This window comes from Coloeus monedula, assembly GCF_965178545.1.
Source record: "Coloeus monedula genome assembly, chromosome: 22".
Lineage (NCBI taxonomy): Eukaryota > Metazoa > Chordata > Aves > Passeriformes > Corvidae > Coloeus > Coloeus monedula.
This window is the reverse complement of record NC_138802.1, coordinates 2,065,227-2,078,993: the sequence shown is the minus strand read 5'-3', so window position 1 is coordinate 2,078,993 and position 13,767 is coordinate 2,065,227. Positions and strand designations below refer to the sequence as shown.

The 13,767-nt window shown below is 53.8% G+C and overlaps 1 protein-coding gene across 1 annotated transcript; it reads right to left on the bottom strand.

The window, feature by feature from the left end:
• Window positions 1–989: 989 nt before the first annotated feature.
• On the bottom strand, window positions 990–13,442 carry VWA1 (von Willebrand factor A domain containing 1). Its single transcript, XM_082295806.1, has 6 exons — window positions 13,328–13,442; window positions 8,769–9,332; window positions 3,835–4,113; window positions 3,096–3,368; window positions 1,881–2,150; window positions 990–1,276 (listed from the first exon to the last, which is right to left on the bottom strand). The coding sequence occupies exons 1-6, from the start codon at window positions 13,398–13,400 to the stop codon at window positions 1,236–1,238; spliced, it is 1,500 nt and encodes a 499-aa protein (XP_082151932.1). The 5' UTR covers window positions 13,401–13,442; the 3' UTR covers window positions 990–1,235.
• Window positions 13,443–13,767: the final 325 nt, after the last annotated feature.

Sequence of the window (13,767 nt, the reverse complement as noted above, 5' to 3'; positions counted from 1 at the left end):
GGATAAAATTTCCTCTCAGCTGTGAAAGGAGCTGTTTTAAGAAGGGTTTGTGACGCTGCATGGGGCTCTCCAACAAACAGCACAGCTTCAAAAACAACTTCCACATGTAGGACAAATAAGCAATAAACTTAAAATAGAGCAGGTGTTACTGAGGGAGGGTGTTCCCACTGATGCTGGGGTTTAGCAGAGAACTATCTACATTTCTTTACAGCCCTAAGCCCTGAACTTTGAAACCATTTGCTTGGTCACTAGGTATTTATATTTAATTTGTCTTTCTTTTTTCTCCCAGCTCCCCTTTCCAGAGTGGCTTAGCGACAGCGAGTTCAAGCCTGGGGCCGAAAGGGAAAGAATCAGATTTACTCTTCTCCCTTAAAACCCCTCATTTTTAAGTGTTGCTCAAGCTTAGCACTGGGTGGAAGCCCAAGACAAGACACCAGAGATGTGCTGAGAGTGTTCAGAGTGCAGAGGAATGATAGTGCTGGAGATTTACTGCCTGTAATTAGTCACAGAACAAGCTAATTAATCTCCATGAAGACAGCAGGACTCCCATTTGGTGAAAAGAGGTTGCAGGAATGCCAGAGCAACCCAGTGCTGATGATCCAGGCAGGACCACACTGGTGTTTGAATGAGAAACAAAAATAACTGCTTTAGATGGTCTTGTCTGGCTTTTCTGGACTCTCAGCTGCTCCCTGAGGGCTGAGAGCCCTGCAGGGACCTGCTGGGGAAGCACATTCCCAGGATTTTTGAGTTTCCTGCTCTCTCACACTCCAGGTTCCCTGGCTGTTGGCAGCAGGAATGGATTTGGCCACGTGGAATCTTTCTGAGTGCCCTGGATGGAAGGCCAGGGCAGTGAACAGTCAAGTCCTGAACGTGCTCAGAAGCTGCAAAAATGAAACTGTCTCAACCTTTAATAAATAGAGAACAGGCAGCAAGCAAGCCATAGTGAGGATCCACCACTTTGCCTTGTGTTTGTTATTTGTCAGGCGTGTTTCTACACAGTGGGTACAGATTTGGCATCTTTTAGTCAGAGTGGTTGCTCCATCCAGCCAAGCCAAGCCTTAGAGCTTCAGGAGAGCTTGGCTGGGGACAGGCTTTGGGCTGGACAAGCAGGACACCTCAAGGGACAGCACAGGCTGGGAGATGAGGGGTTTTCCTCCCCTGACTCCTCCTTTTTGTCCAAGTCCTCGTCCAAGCAAGATCCCTTGCTCTGCTGGGAATCAGCTCGCTCCACTCTGTCACGCTCTCTGCGTGTGCCTGTATCCTTGGGCCTCTGTGGCTGGAAGAACACAAGGAACATCATGTCAGCTTTATCCACATCTGAGTCAGAGATCTCACCCCCGTGGGCATGTTTACTCTCACTCCAGCCCCTTGCTGGCAAAAAGGGGCTTCTGTTTAGCTTCTGTATAGCTTCTGGTTAGTTTTACTCCATCCTATCAGGAATCCTTTAACGTCCCTCACAGAAAGTGGTTTGTGGGCAGCAGAAGGAAGAAAGAAGAAGTGTTGTGTCTTAGTAACACATCTTTAACAGTGGCTTTAACAGCTGCCTGTCCCCTGGAAAGTGAAGGGCAACCAAGGCTTCAAATGACTTTTAAACAGCACTTTCTGATGCCCATGCCAGCTTTTAGCCTTATCCCCACCCTTGTTATCCCAAAGCAGCTCCAGGACTGTCTCCACTGTACACTTTTTCCCTCCTGCCTGCAATCAACTCCACTAGGAGGAGTCTTACTCCTAAAAATGGGGGAAAGAGCCCAACTTCGGTCAGTCCCTGTGGGGAAGCAAGACAGGTGATGAGCACAGAATATCCCGGCCCTGGAGGCTCCTCTGTGACCTCAGGGCTTCTCAGGATCCTTGTTTAAGGACGTGCTTCGCCCCCAGCTCACCTGGCTGCCTGTGCACGGTGCGGCAGAGCCTCTTGCCGGGCTGGTTCCTGTACACGGGCTGGACGCACACCTTGCCGGTGGTGCCCGAGGGCAGGTCGGTGAGCAGCACGCTGTGCACCTGCGGGGACACGCTGAGCACCGAGGAGGGGCCGCTCTGCCGCCGGCACCGCACGCAGTAACCCAGGACCGCCCCGTCGGCAGAGTCCCAGGAGGCTTTCAGGCTGCTGGGACCCACGTTCTCAAAGCGGAGGTGCCTCACCTTGGAGCCCTCTGGGGAGAAAAGATCCGTGTTGCTGCAGGATGTCATGCCAGGGTGATCCCTACAGTTCCCTGCTCCCTGTGCCTCCCAAGGGGAATGCTGCCAGCCAGCCTGGGCTTTGGTGTAGGGATAAAATCACACTACATATCCCCACTGAAGGAGCTCGGCCTAATTAGTCCTTAACTTTGCCCTGGTACCAGCATAAGATGCTTTTTTTCCACACTGTTAGACACTGGCAGTCACATCCCACACCTTCAGCTGTGTCATCCCCTGAGCTCCTCACTCTTGAGTCCTGATAAGAGCCAGACTTTGCCTCCTGCAATATCTTCACAGGTACTTCTTGGAGCACAAGGTTCTGCTCATTAAACTTCTGCCCCTCTGATGCCAAGTCACACCAAGGAACAGGCACAGAGGGGACAGGAGGGAAGGGCACTTCTCTTTCTTCTTTCTTCCCCAGCAGGCTGGGGATGCTGTCTGGGGCCTTTTTTTTCTTTAAATGTTCATATTTCCTCCCAAATGCACACTTAGAATCGTGGGACCACGGAATATCCCAAGCTGGAAGGGATCCACAAGGATCCAAATCCTGGCTCCACACAGGACACCCCAATAATCCCACCTTTCTTCTTTGGGGAGAAGGGTTTGTGATGCTTCATGGGGCTCTCCATCTTCTATCTTCTCTCTTCTTTAGGGAGACTCCTGGATCTCCAGGCCTGGTTGTGACTGCAGCAGCAGCTCGGCCATACCCCATTGCAGCTGTCACTGTGTGTGTCTGGTTCTCCTTTGGCCCTTACACACCAGCTACATCCCAATGGCACATCCAGAGCTGCTCATGCAGCTTTCCCCTGTTATCCCACCCCAGTGACTGGATTCACCGAGTCCTCTGGCCTCACCTAGAGGCAGGTGACCCTCTAGGGACACTCCATGGACTCCTTGTGCTGCCACTTCCCCTAGCTCACCTTCCTGGGTGCAGGCTTTGGCTGACAGGGATTTCTCCTTCCCAGATCTATAGATTGCAGTCACTGTCACCAGGTAGGTGGTGTTGGGTGCCAGGTGCTCCACCACGGTGCTGTTGTGCCTCCCATCCACCTCCAGCACCTTCACTGAGTTCCCTGGGAGTGGCCCATACAGGACCTGGTAGCTGACCACGCTGTCCAGCACAGGAGCCCAGCTCACGTGGAAGCTGTGTGGCCCAGACTCTGAGATGAGAACCTGAACTGGGCTGATTTCCTCTGGAAGCAATGGAAAGAGGTGTGAATGAGGATGTAATGAGTGTTACTGACCTGCACCATATTGGGCTTGAGTGATGTGGCATTAAAATCAACCCAGCAAGCGGGTGTTGATACTCATCACACAGCTCAGCCCAAAGAAAAGGGTTTCTCTACCTGGGCAGAACAACTCAGCCAGAACTGTTCTTGTGTGCAGAAAATTAATATTGTGTACAAGTCCACCTTGACTTTACCACCCCTGCCCAGGTTTTCAGTTTGACACCTTTTTCCAGGCTGCTACCCAGAATAAATCTGAGTTATTTTCTGCACAGAGAAGCTGCTTCCTGCTCTGAGTGCTCCCCCTCTCCTTCCCTCTCAAACCCTTACGTCGTTCCAGCACCCTCCATCTGCACCTCCTGCCTCAGGTAGGAGACAGGGATCATCTCCTTGTCCCCAAGGAGGGAATGTGTCCAAGCCATGCCCATTTTACCTGCCAGTGTTGTGACCCTTGTGGTCTGGGTGGGGAAGTAGTGCACGTTGGATTCAGGAATCAGAGCCACCTCATAAGTGGTTTCTGGTGCAAGGTCGCTGAGCACGAGGCTGGTGTGAGCCCCAGACACCTGCTGTGTCCTCTTCCTTGCCAGGTCAGCTGCTGGGGCATATTCCAGGGTGTAGTAGCCAGTTTCCTGGGAGAGAAGTTTGGGCCACAGCAGGCGGAAGCTGCTCGAGGTGATGTCTGTGGCATGGAGCCGGTTGGCTTGGATGACATCTGGAAGGGAGACAATGGCCAGAAATCACTGCTGACATCAACACCCAGAACATGGAACACCTGCAGTCCCAGCCCTTCTGGATGTGAGATGCAGCTGGCAGCATCAGTGTCACCAAATCCCTGTGGAAATCACCCACCAGCGGAACCAAACCACTCAATTCCTGTGTATGAAGCAGCCCAGAGTGTGAAGAACTCCATTTCTCCCTGCTCTCTGCCAGTGCCCAGTGGCCAGGAAGAAAGGGCAGCAACTGGGGAGTGCCCAGCACTGCTGAGCCAGCTGGACACATCCCAGCTGAGGTCACTCCTTGCAGGGCTTCACAGAGCTCCGTTGTTTGGTGACATTCAACACTCAGAGCCCTCTTGTGCCACCTCACCTCTCCCTGCCCCTGCACAGAGGCTTCTCTTCAAGGCTTGTGCTACCTTTGAGTTCCAGACCCCAAAGGCCAGGCACAAATACCTCTTGTGATGCTGGGCAGCTCGCTCAGCTCCCCCAGCTCCCTCTGCTACTTGACCCTTCTGATATGCGTGCCCTTCCAAGCCTATTTTGGGCTGAATCCCACTGTTCTCTGGTCTTCCAGAGGGGCAGAAACACACAGGACTTTGTTTCTAGCACCAAGGAAATGACATAGGAAGACAGGAAGATGCTCTTCTGTTTTTAAAGGATTTTTAGGAGCAGCCTGAGCTTTGAAGTGCTCCTAAATCCTTAAGATAGAACCTTCCAGCTCATGCTCAAACACTCACAGAGCTCTCTCTAGGTAGTTCTCACTGGCTCCCCATTGCACAGAGGTAAAGGGAGGCACAGAATTCCTCCCAAACCTGCAAGATGGGGCTGCTTTGCACTCCCAGACTTGTCCTTGAGCCGGGAGAGGATCAGCTCTCCTCCTCCAAGCTGCTCCGAGGCCCTGCCAGCTTCCCTGTACCAAATAAAACAGCCTCAGTTTTTCCTCTGAGCTGTTCCCTGGCTCTCCCAGGCAGGCAGGAACATTTCCCTGCTCCGTGCCCTGCCTGCTCCCATCCCATCCCATCCCATCCCATCCCATCCCATCCCATCCCAGCCAGCAGCACTCCACCCCCTTGGAGGGTGGGAGGCAGGATCAGGAGTCCTGGGGCACTGCACCCTTCTGTGAGCCCCACAAACACCAGGGGCCAAGCCACGAAGGAACAGGGAGCACAGGAAAGGCCTCAGTCCTGCCAAAAATCCTGCCAAAAGCTCAGGGAATGGAAATAAGTGAGCTTGGAGGCAAGGACACTGTGAATAAATGGGGCAGAGCAAAGGACAGGGGGCAGGAAGCCCACAGCGAACAGCTCTGCCCCTTGTTGCCAGACCCCAGATGCCTTCAGCATACAAAGAGGGCAATAAACCCCAGAAAACAGATGTCCACAATGTGCTTCCCAGCCCCTCTGTTCCCAGAGGGAAGCAGCAAGTTAATATCCTGTGCTGGACCCAGCCAGTGCCTGCCTGGTGACACTCAGGGACAGCTTGTGACACACTTCACCTCCTGCCTCTTGGTGACTCGAGACCCCACTTTGCAGCCACGAGTTTGTTGGCATCCCGTGAACTCTGCAGAGGTCAGGATCAGACTTGCAGGAATGCTGCTGGTTTCATGATGAGGGTAGGAAATGCAGCCAGGCAGGAGAACCCGTCCTGATCTGGGTCTGTGGTCCCCCTTCTGAGAAGCTGCAGCTGGGACTTGGCACAAATCACTCAGGTTTCCTGGTTCTACTTCCCTGCTTTGATATGAATGGGGGGAAAGTTCTGATTCTGGGAGAGGGGACAACACTTCTCCATCGCCAGGGTGGACATTCAGGGTCTGAGATCACCCCCTCTGCTCACCTGCTTGGACTCAGTGCCAGATGAGGACATCAGAGCACTCCAGGCTCAAAGCTTGCACTGCAGCAGGAGTCACCCAGGACATCATTTCAGATCAGGAATGCATTGCCCTGAGCACGTGTGGGACGTGGTGATGTTTGGGGCCTGCTGGGCACGCAGGCTCCTGCAGAGCTTGGCTCAGGAGGTGGTGCCAAAGGCTGGAACAAGTCAGCAGCCTCAGCTCAGCTGGGCTGAGTGCAGAGCGGGTGGCTGCAGGCACAGGACCTGATGTCACCTCACAGGAATGCCTTGGTTTCACAACTCTGGGGGGTCCTTCCCCAGGACGAGAGCACCAAAAGCCATATTTTGGGTACAAATAAGATGCAACAGAAGGAGCCTGAGCTCCTCCACAGCCTGAGAACCTTCCCTTACTGCTGAGAAGGGTGGAGATCCCTGCCAGGAGCCAGCTGTGCCATAGCCAGGCTGGCTGGGAGCTGTGGCCTGCTGCATTCTGTAGAATTCTTCCATGTGCCAAGGAAAAACAGGCAGTGGACACACCCATCCATCCCCAGCCCCCGTCCTGCACCCCTGCACCGAGCAGCAGCAGCACTGCTGCTATTTCAGGTCCACCACATCTCAGGAGTCTCTCCCTGCAGAGATTGAGGCTTCTCAGCCCACCTGAGGCAGCAGCAGCAGCTTGGCAGGAACCCCTGCTGGAATATCTGTGGAGCAGGCACAAACACCTCATTCCTGGGAAGGAGATGGAAGGAGGAGAGCAACTCTTGACAAAGCTTGTTTGTGCCTCTGTGAAAGCCTCCACTGTTTTTTAACAGTAGCAGGAGATGAAGATAAGAGAGCAATGATAACCAAACCAGTCTGGGCCATTCCAGAGCTGGAAAGGCCTAATTCCTGCTTGCCAAGGATCCTGCCTGTCCCTGCTATCCCAGGAGGGGTGGTGATTAAGGGCTGCCTCCTCCAGGTAGGGAACAGTGGATTTAAGTGGCTTTATTAAGGTGCAATCAGGTGCTGTGACCAATGTCTGGCACTTTACTTGAAGCACCAACCCCTGGATTCACGTGGGAATCTCACCTTCCATTAAAATCCCAGCCTGGCAGATTTTAGACCTGCTGGATGCCCAGAATACTGCCCTCAGGCACAGCAGGGTAGTTGTGACCTTTGCAGATCTTGTGATCTTCAAGACAGCCTTATCTGCAGGAGAATTCTCATTTTTTGGGAAGCTATTTTGGATTCAGGATGCACTAGACACTAAATCACCACTGAAACAAAATCCCTGGGCCTCTGTGGGGTGGCTGGGCCAGGAGGAGAGCTGATGGTGCTGCCCAAATCTCATGTGGGAGAGAAGTGGGTGTTTTTTGGGGGAGAACACAATCCCTGGGAGTGGTTTTTCAAATGATTGTGATTGGAAACAGGAAGGAGTTGCTGCACACAGAGGATTCTGTGGAAAGGGTTACTGGGACACTGAAACCAGCTCCAAACCACCTCACACAGCAGAAGTCAAGGAAGGAAATCAGGATTTCCAATGGAGAGAGAACCTCCAGAAAAATCTGTGGGAAGTCTGCAAAGTCACAGTAACTCCCTCAGCATTCCAAACAAATCCAGAGGCATCTGGGAAGCTGAAGCAAACCCCAGGGGTAGTGCCCCTGGCAGTGCCCTTGGCTTCCAAAGCCTTTCCTGAGGCCTAGATCATGGCTTTAGGTCTCCTCGGAGCCTTTCCTGGGATCCAGACCATGGCTTTGGGTCTCCTCAGAGCCTGTCCTAAGGCCCAAACCATGGTTTTGGGTCTCCTCAGAGCCTTTCCTGGATGCTCTAAAAACCTGGAGTGCTGAAAACCCCAGTCTGCTGCCTGTTCCCTCTCACAGCAACCACCACAGCTCTACAAGGAACACAGAGGTAGCACTTGGCCTGCTGAGCCCAGCAAGGCAGGGCTGGGCTGTTCTTCCAAGGGCTGTGCTGGCCAAGTCAGGCCATGGATCTGGCGGATGTGGAACGTGTTATAACAGGGGATTTATGGAACAAAAACATTCCTTTCCTATAGTCTCAATGCTGACAGCAGGCACCATCTTTAATTGTGTTTTGTAAGAGAACAACTGCAGGAGTTGGAGATCTCAGCCCTTGATGGTGTATTTAGGGAGTCAGATCTGTCCTAGGCAAGAGCTGGAGGGAGCTGACAGGACCAGATCCTTGCCAGGCACACACATCCCATTTTGGATGTGTTCAACACGTTTGTGTTCCTCCACCTCCATCAGCTGGCACAGAGCCAGGCAACATTTTAGAGAAAAAAAAATCACCCTGAATGTGAAAATCAACTCAAGGAGCTCAGGCACTTTGTTTCCACCATCAGCAGCCTCTTGCTGAGGTAAAATCATTGCTTTTTTGGGAAACCTTTGGTTAACAACCCGTGCAGGTGGGGGCATTTTCCTGCTCTGCCTGGGTTGTGCAGATGCCTGACCTGCATGACTCATTCCAAAGACTTGTGGGGTTTTTAGGAATTCAGGTATTTTGCTGCCCCGAGTTCCTCATTCCCAGCTGAACTCCTCACAAACACAAGTTTATCTCACCCACAGCTCTGCAGAAGGGAATTTGTCCCACTCAATCAGATATTCCAAGGGGAATATATTTGTCCCACACCTCCCAGAACCTTGGTTTATACTTGCACCTGTAGCATTGTGGACAAACCCCCACCCCCCATTTTGCCAGAACAGCACTTTTGGGTCAGGATGACCACTGATTTTGGGAGATTCTCCCACTGCCCACCCCACAGAGCCAAACACGAACCTATCCTCAGCCCTGCTGCCACCTCCCAGTGCCCCCCACCCCAGCCTACCTAGGATGCCATCCCTGAGCTCCTTGGTGATGATGGGCAGGTCATCCACGTCCACAAAGTGCAGGTGTTTGTCCGAGGGCTGGCTGGCAGCAGCCGAGAGCTCCAGGAAGTTGCTGCGGCCGGTGCTCACGATGAACACCGTCACCCCCATGTCCTTCAGCAGCTGCATGGGCTCCGAGATGTCATCCGTGGAGAAGCCATCTGTCACCCACACCAGCACCTTGGGCACATCTGGCCGGGCCCCAGCCTCGCCACTGAAGAGCTTTTCCTTGGCGTAGCTCAGCGCTTTGCCCGTGTTGGTGTCACCCATGAGCTGCCGCGTGTCCCGGATGGCTTTTCTCAGGGTGCCACTGGTCAGGTACTGGTCAAACGGGAACTCCATGGTGGGCGTGGTGCTGATGTGGATGATGCTGGTCTGGACGTCCCTGGGGCCAAAGGTGAAAGGGTGCAAAAGGTCCCACATGAATTCCTTGACCCTGGAGAACTCATAGTGGGAGACACTGGCAGAACTGTCCAGCAGGAAGAGGAGGTCCCCCTCTGTGTTGGAAATGGGTGGCTGGGGACCTGGTAGGGGAGAAAGAGGGAACAGCGTTAGGAGAATGGTGTGAACCCAAAACCTGCACAGGCATGTGCTAGGAAACCTTGGTTATCTTGTGCCAAATCCCAGGATTCAGGGAGAGGTGCTGGCTGAGACGGCAGAGGCACAATGGATCTCTGGGAACAGCAGGAGAGATCAGACAGAGCCTTCAGAAATGGGGGAAGTTAAAGATACCTGGAGGTGATTATTTACAAAGGCATGGAGTGACAGAGTGACAGGGCAAGCTTCAAACTGACAGGGAGGAGGCTTGGATGGGATATTTGGAAAAAATTCTGTGAGGGTGGTGGGGCCCTGGCACAGGGTGCCCAGAGAAGCTGTGGCTGCCCCTGGATCCCTGGAAGTGTCCAAGGCCAGGGTGGATGGGGCCGGGAGCAACCTGGGATAGAGGAAGGTGTCCCTGCCCGTGGTAAAGAGTGGAATGAGATGATCTTGAAGGTCCCTTCCAACCCCAACCCTCCCCTGATCCTGTGACCAGGCTGGAGAGACCTGCAGCCCAGCTGGATGCCAGCCAGCTCCGTGTGACCCAGCACAGCTCACCCTGTGCCACAGACACTCCCCCGCAGCGCCCTGGCGCTCAGAGCCGAGCAGAAAACGAAAGTGAAGTCCAGGAATGACCACATCACCCAGCGGAGCTGAACTGTGACCGCACAGGTCCCTGCTCCTGGATCCCAGAGCTCCCAGTGGCATTCCAGCAGGGCTTTGCTTCGTGCTGCTGGCTGCACAAAGCAAGGCAAACCACGGCTCTGAGCTCTCCCCTCTGCTGGAAGGAGGACAAGCCACTGGTTTGGCTGGCAGGACACGGGGAGAGATCTTGGCAACGTGGGGTTGTTCTTCCCTCTGCTCCTCACCGGTTTGAGAAGTGTCCCTCGCTTCCCAAATGTTGCAACAAGCAGCTGGGAGAGCTTCTGGGACTGGCAGGGCAGGGATCAATGGCCAAAGGACTCTGCTTGCAGCAGTAAACAACAGGCTCATGTGCACAAGCACTGGGAGGGGAATTGGGAATCCACCCCAAGGGAGCAGAAATCCAGCTGCTGCCAGAGCTACCTGCATGGGGAACACCCGGGTGAGCACAGTGTGAGACACCAGAAAATAGAGGAGACTCACGGCTGTGTCCTTCTGTCTGTACCCTGCAGCTCTGGGGCACCCAGAGAGCCGGGCATCCCATTAGCATCCCTTACTTTTCCCCATCACTCACTGCAGGGAATAGCTGTGTTAATTAGGAAGAGCCCCAGTCTGCCACCACAGGGTTCTGCCTTGGTTCACAAAGCCAGCAGCTAAACCCACCGGCAGACAGGGGTGTATTTTGGAGCTGAAGGGACCCTCTGTGGGTGGAGCAGACGGCTTCTCCTTCATTCGAACACCACCCCACCTGTAACACCCAGTCCTGCCTGAGATGGAAGCAAATTCCTCCCATTCAGCAGAAAGAATCCATAAAAAAATCGAGACAAAAGCTCTCCCCCCCATCCGGAATGTGGCAACGCTTAAAAAGTGACTGGACACTGCATTGTCCCCCCGTGCAGGTCCAGGCTTTCAATTCCCTCATCTTTCCTCCTGCTCCTTGTCCTGCATCCAGTACAAACATGCCATCCATGCCAGAGGTGGGGCCGTGGAGGTTTGGTACCAGCAAATCCCTGCTTACGCAAGCTGCTGCTGTTTTCAGGCACTTTCCTCACTTTACACCTCTTGGCATGGTGCCAGATGAGGATTTCTCACTCTCCAGGGGGTATTTGGAGGGAAAGGGGCATCCATGAGCACTTCCCTGCCTCCTGAACTGCCAGGAATAACTGCAGGCCTCATCACTGCGCTCTGCCTGAGCCTGGGGAGTGACACGGGACACGTGGCAGGGTCCTGTTGTCACTCCCTGCGTGATGCCCGGTCAGTGCACTCGGATCAGAAGTGTTTTGAAGGGCTGGAGATGGGAGCAAAATGTCACTATGGAAACACAACGCTGCCTGCTGGCTTTTCCAGGAGGAAAACAGCTGGCCAGACTTCCCCGTGATGCTGACAGGAGACATCCGCTCGCAGAGCTCCCCACGCTCTCAGCTGGGAGCTGAACACACTCCACACGCCTGATTTACACGGGCTTGGAGCTCGTGGGGCTCAGTTACAGCCAAACCAGATCATGTCCTGTCTGGGTTAACTGTGTTTGACATCCTACGTTCGTCTTCTCCTCTCGCAGCTTGGCCACGCAAGGGAAAAAGTTCTGCAATGAGAGGGAGGCAGGAGGAACTGAGGAACACAGACTGAGCTTCCCTGTGGCCCCTCTGGATCACAGTGAGAGGCAGGAGGAGGAAGGCAGCACCTCTCCCTGGCAGAGAATTGTCCCCCCAAGCCACCCAGGAGGGGTTTTACATTTCCAACCACGCCACAGGCCCCATGGGAGATGGGGAGGTCACCTGCGTGATGAAGGGCTGACATCCACCTAGCACAAAATACTTGGGTGGTTAAAAGCCTTTGGAGGCTCCAGCTCACCCATGGCAGAGTTCAGGCTGAGAAATGGCTCTTCAGACAAATCCCAACAGCAGGAGGGGAGCTGTGCTGCACCTCTCATGATCTTTCCATGAGTTTCACTCTCTCTGCTGTTCTGGGATCGTGGAATTGTGCCAGTGCTTCAGAGGGCAGTAAGTGCAGGATCCCCACAAAGTGTGTGTGGATGGGCCATGTCTTTATTTTTCACTCACAACACCAACATCCCCATCATTTTCTGCTGATGCCAGCCCAGGAAACGACGACCAAATTCCATTTATCCAAACCCAAACTATCAAAAGGTTGTACTTTACACTGATGCAGCAGAGATCTGAACCTGGACCCCAAGAGGGAATTGGGGGAATTGGTGATTCTGCCTTGGCTTTGTGCACGAATCCAGTACCCATTGTCCAGAACAATCCAATCATTCCTGAGTGTGTGGAAGCACCAGTGGCCACCCAGCAGCTTCCTCACTTTGCCCACTGCACATCACTAACACACACACTTTGCCTCTGGAGCAGGGCACAGTCCCTCTGGAATGCCACGGCTGGCTTTGTCACACACCCTGAAGCTCTGAGCATTGTTTAGAGCCTGGGTTGGGAAAATGCCACACAATCCCGGGGCAGCAGGATGGCAGGACAATGGGAATAGCTGCTGCCTGGGTGGACTTGGAGCACTGGGACAATGCCAGGAGCAGCAGCACCAGTCCTGCCCCAGGGAGGGACACTGAGGGACACCGAGGGACACTGAGGGACAGAACCCAGCACCCTGTGAGGGGTCTGAGCCCCAGCCCCAGGCTCTCTGTGTACCAGCAGCACAGTCAGACCCCAGCAGTCCGGGCTGCAGAGTCTGAGGAGCTCCTGTCCAGGCAGACACGAGGTTCCCTCTCCTTTCCCAGGTGCAGTGAGAACCAGACACAACCTGCAGCCACAGGTTCTCCCCTGGTGAGCACAGGGCAGGACAAAACGAATCGCGGCAGCTCAGCCACCACGACGTGGGATGAGTCCCTGCCCAGGGACCAGGAATGAGACATCCATCTCCTCCACGTCCCTTTCCCCGCTGTCAGCTCTGCAGGACTGCCCCATTCTCATTTTCCATGAGCAGTATCCAAGAGAAAGCGTTTTAAAGAGGAGCTGTAATGATTGAATTACAGAGATTAGCAAGAGAACATCGTGTTAATCACTAGCTTGACTTCTCTCAGTGCCTGTCCCCCAGTCCAGCGAGGAGGGAGGACTTTCTCCATATGATTTACTCTAAATTCTGCAAATTTGTGAAAGTTTGCTTTTCCCGACTGGAAACAAACGCGACAGAATTACTTTCTAATAGGCAATTGCAGACAGGTTTGTTTCTTGTACACAAGTACCTCTAAACACCTAAAGCAGCACTGTAGCCTCAGCTTTTATTCTGAAAAGGGTTTGCGAGGAGCTCTGAGGATCAGGAGGCATGAAATGGGGTAAAGTACCGCAGGAACGCCTTCGCCTTTGCGGGCACTCACCTGGCTCAGGTGTGTCCTGTCCTGCAGCAAACCGCAGCCACAGACCAAGGGAGAGCACTGCCTTGGCCAGCATGGCAAAGCCTGGTCCTGGGCAAACTACCTTAAATCCGCCAGCTGGGCTCTGTGAAGGCAGAGGAAAAGCTTGAGATCAGTCATAGTCCGGATCCACCAGATCCCGGCGCGATCCCACTTCCATGCCTTGAGATCTCTGCCCGCTCCCCGCCGTGTGTTTTGCTGGGCTGTGGTGCGAGCTCTGGCTCCTGGAGGCAATTCTCCTTCCTCCCCCCCACTCCTTTTAGAGTCATAAATCCATCTTGACAGGAATAGCTGGAGGAGAGGCACACGCAGCGCTCCTGCCGCTCTTCCTCTGCCGAGTTAAGCTTGCCCCAGGAGCGGAGGTTCGCTGTGTGCAGCTGGGGCTGGTTTGGAAAATATATCCC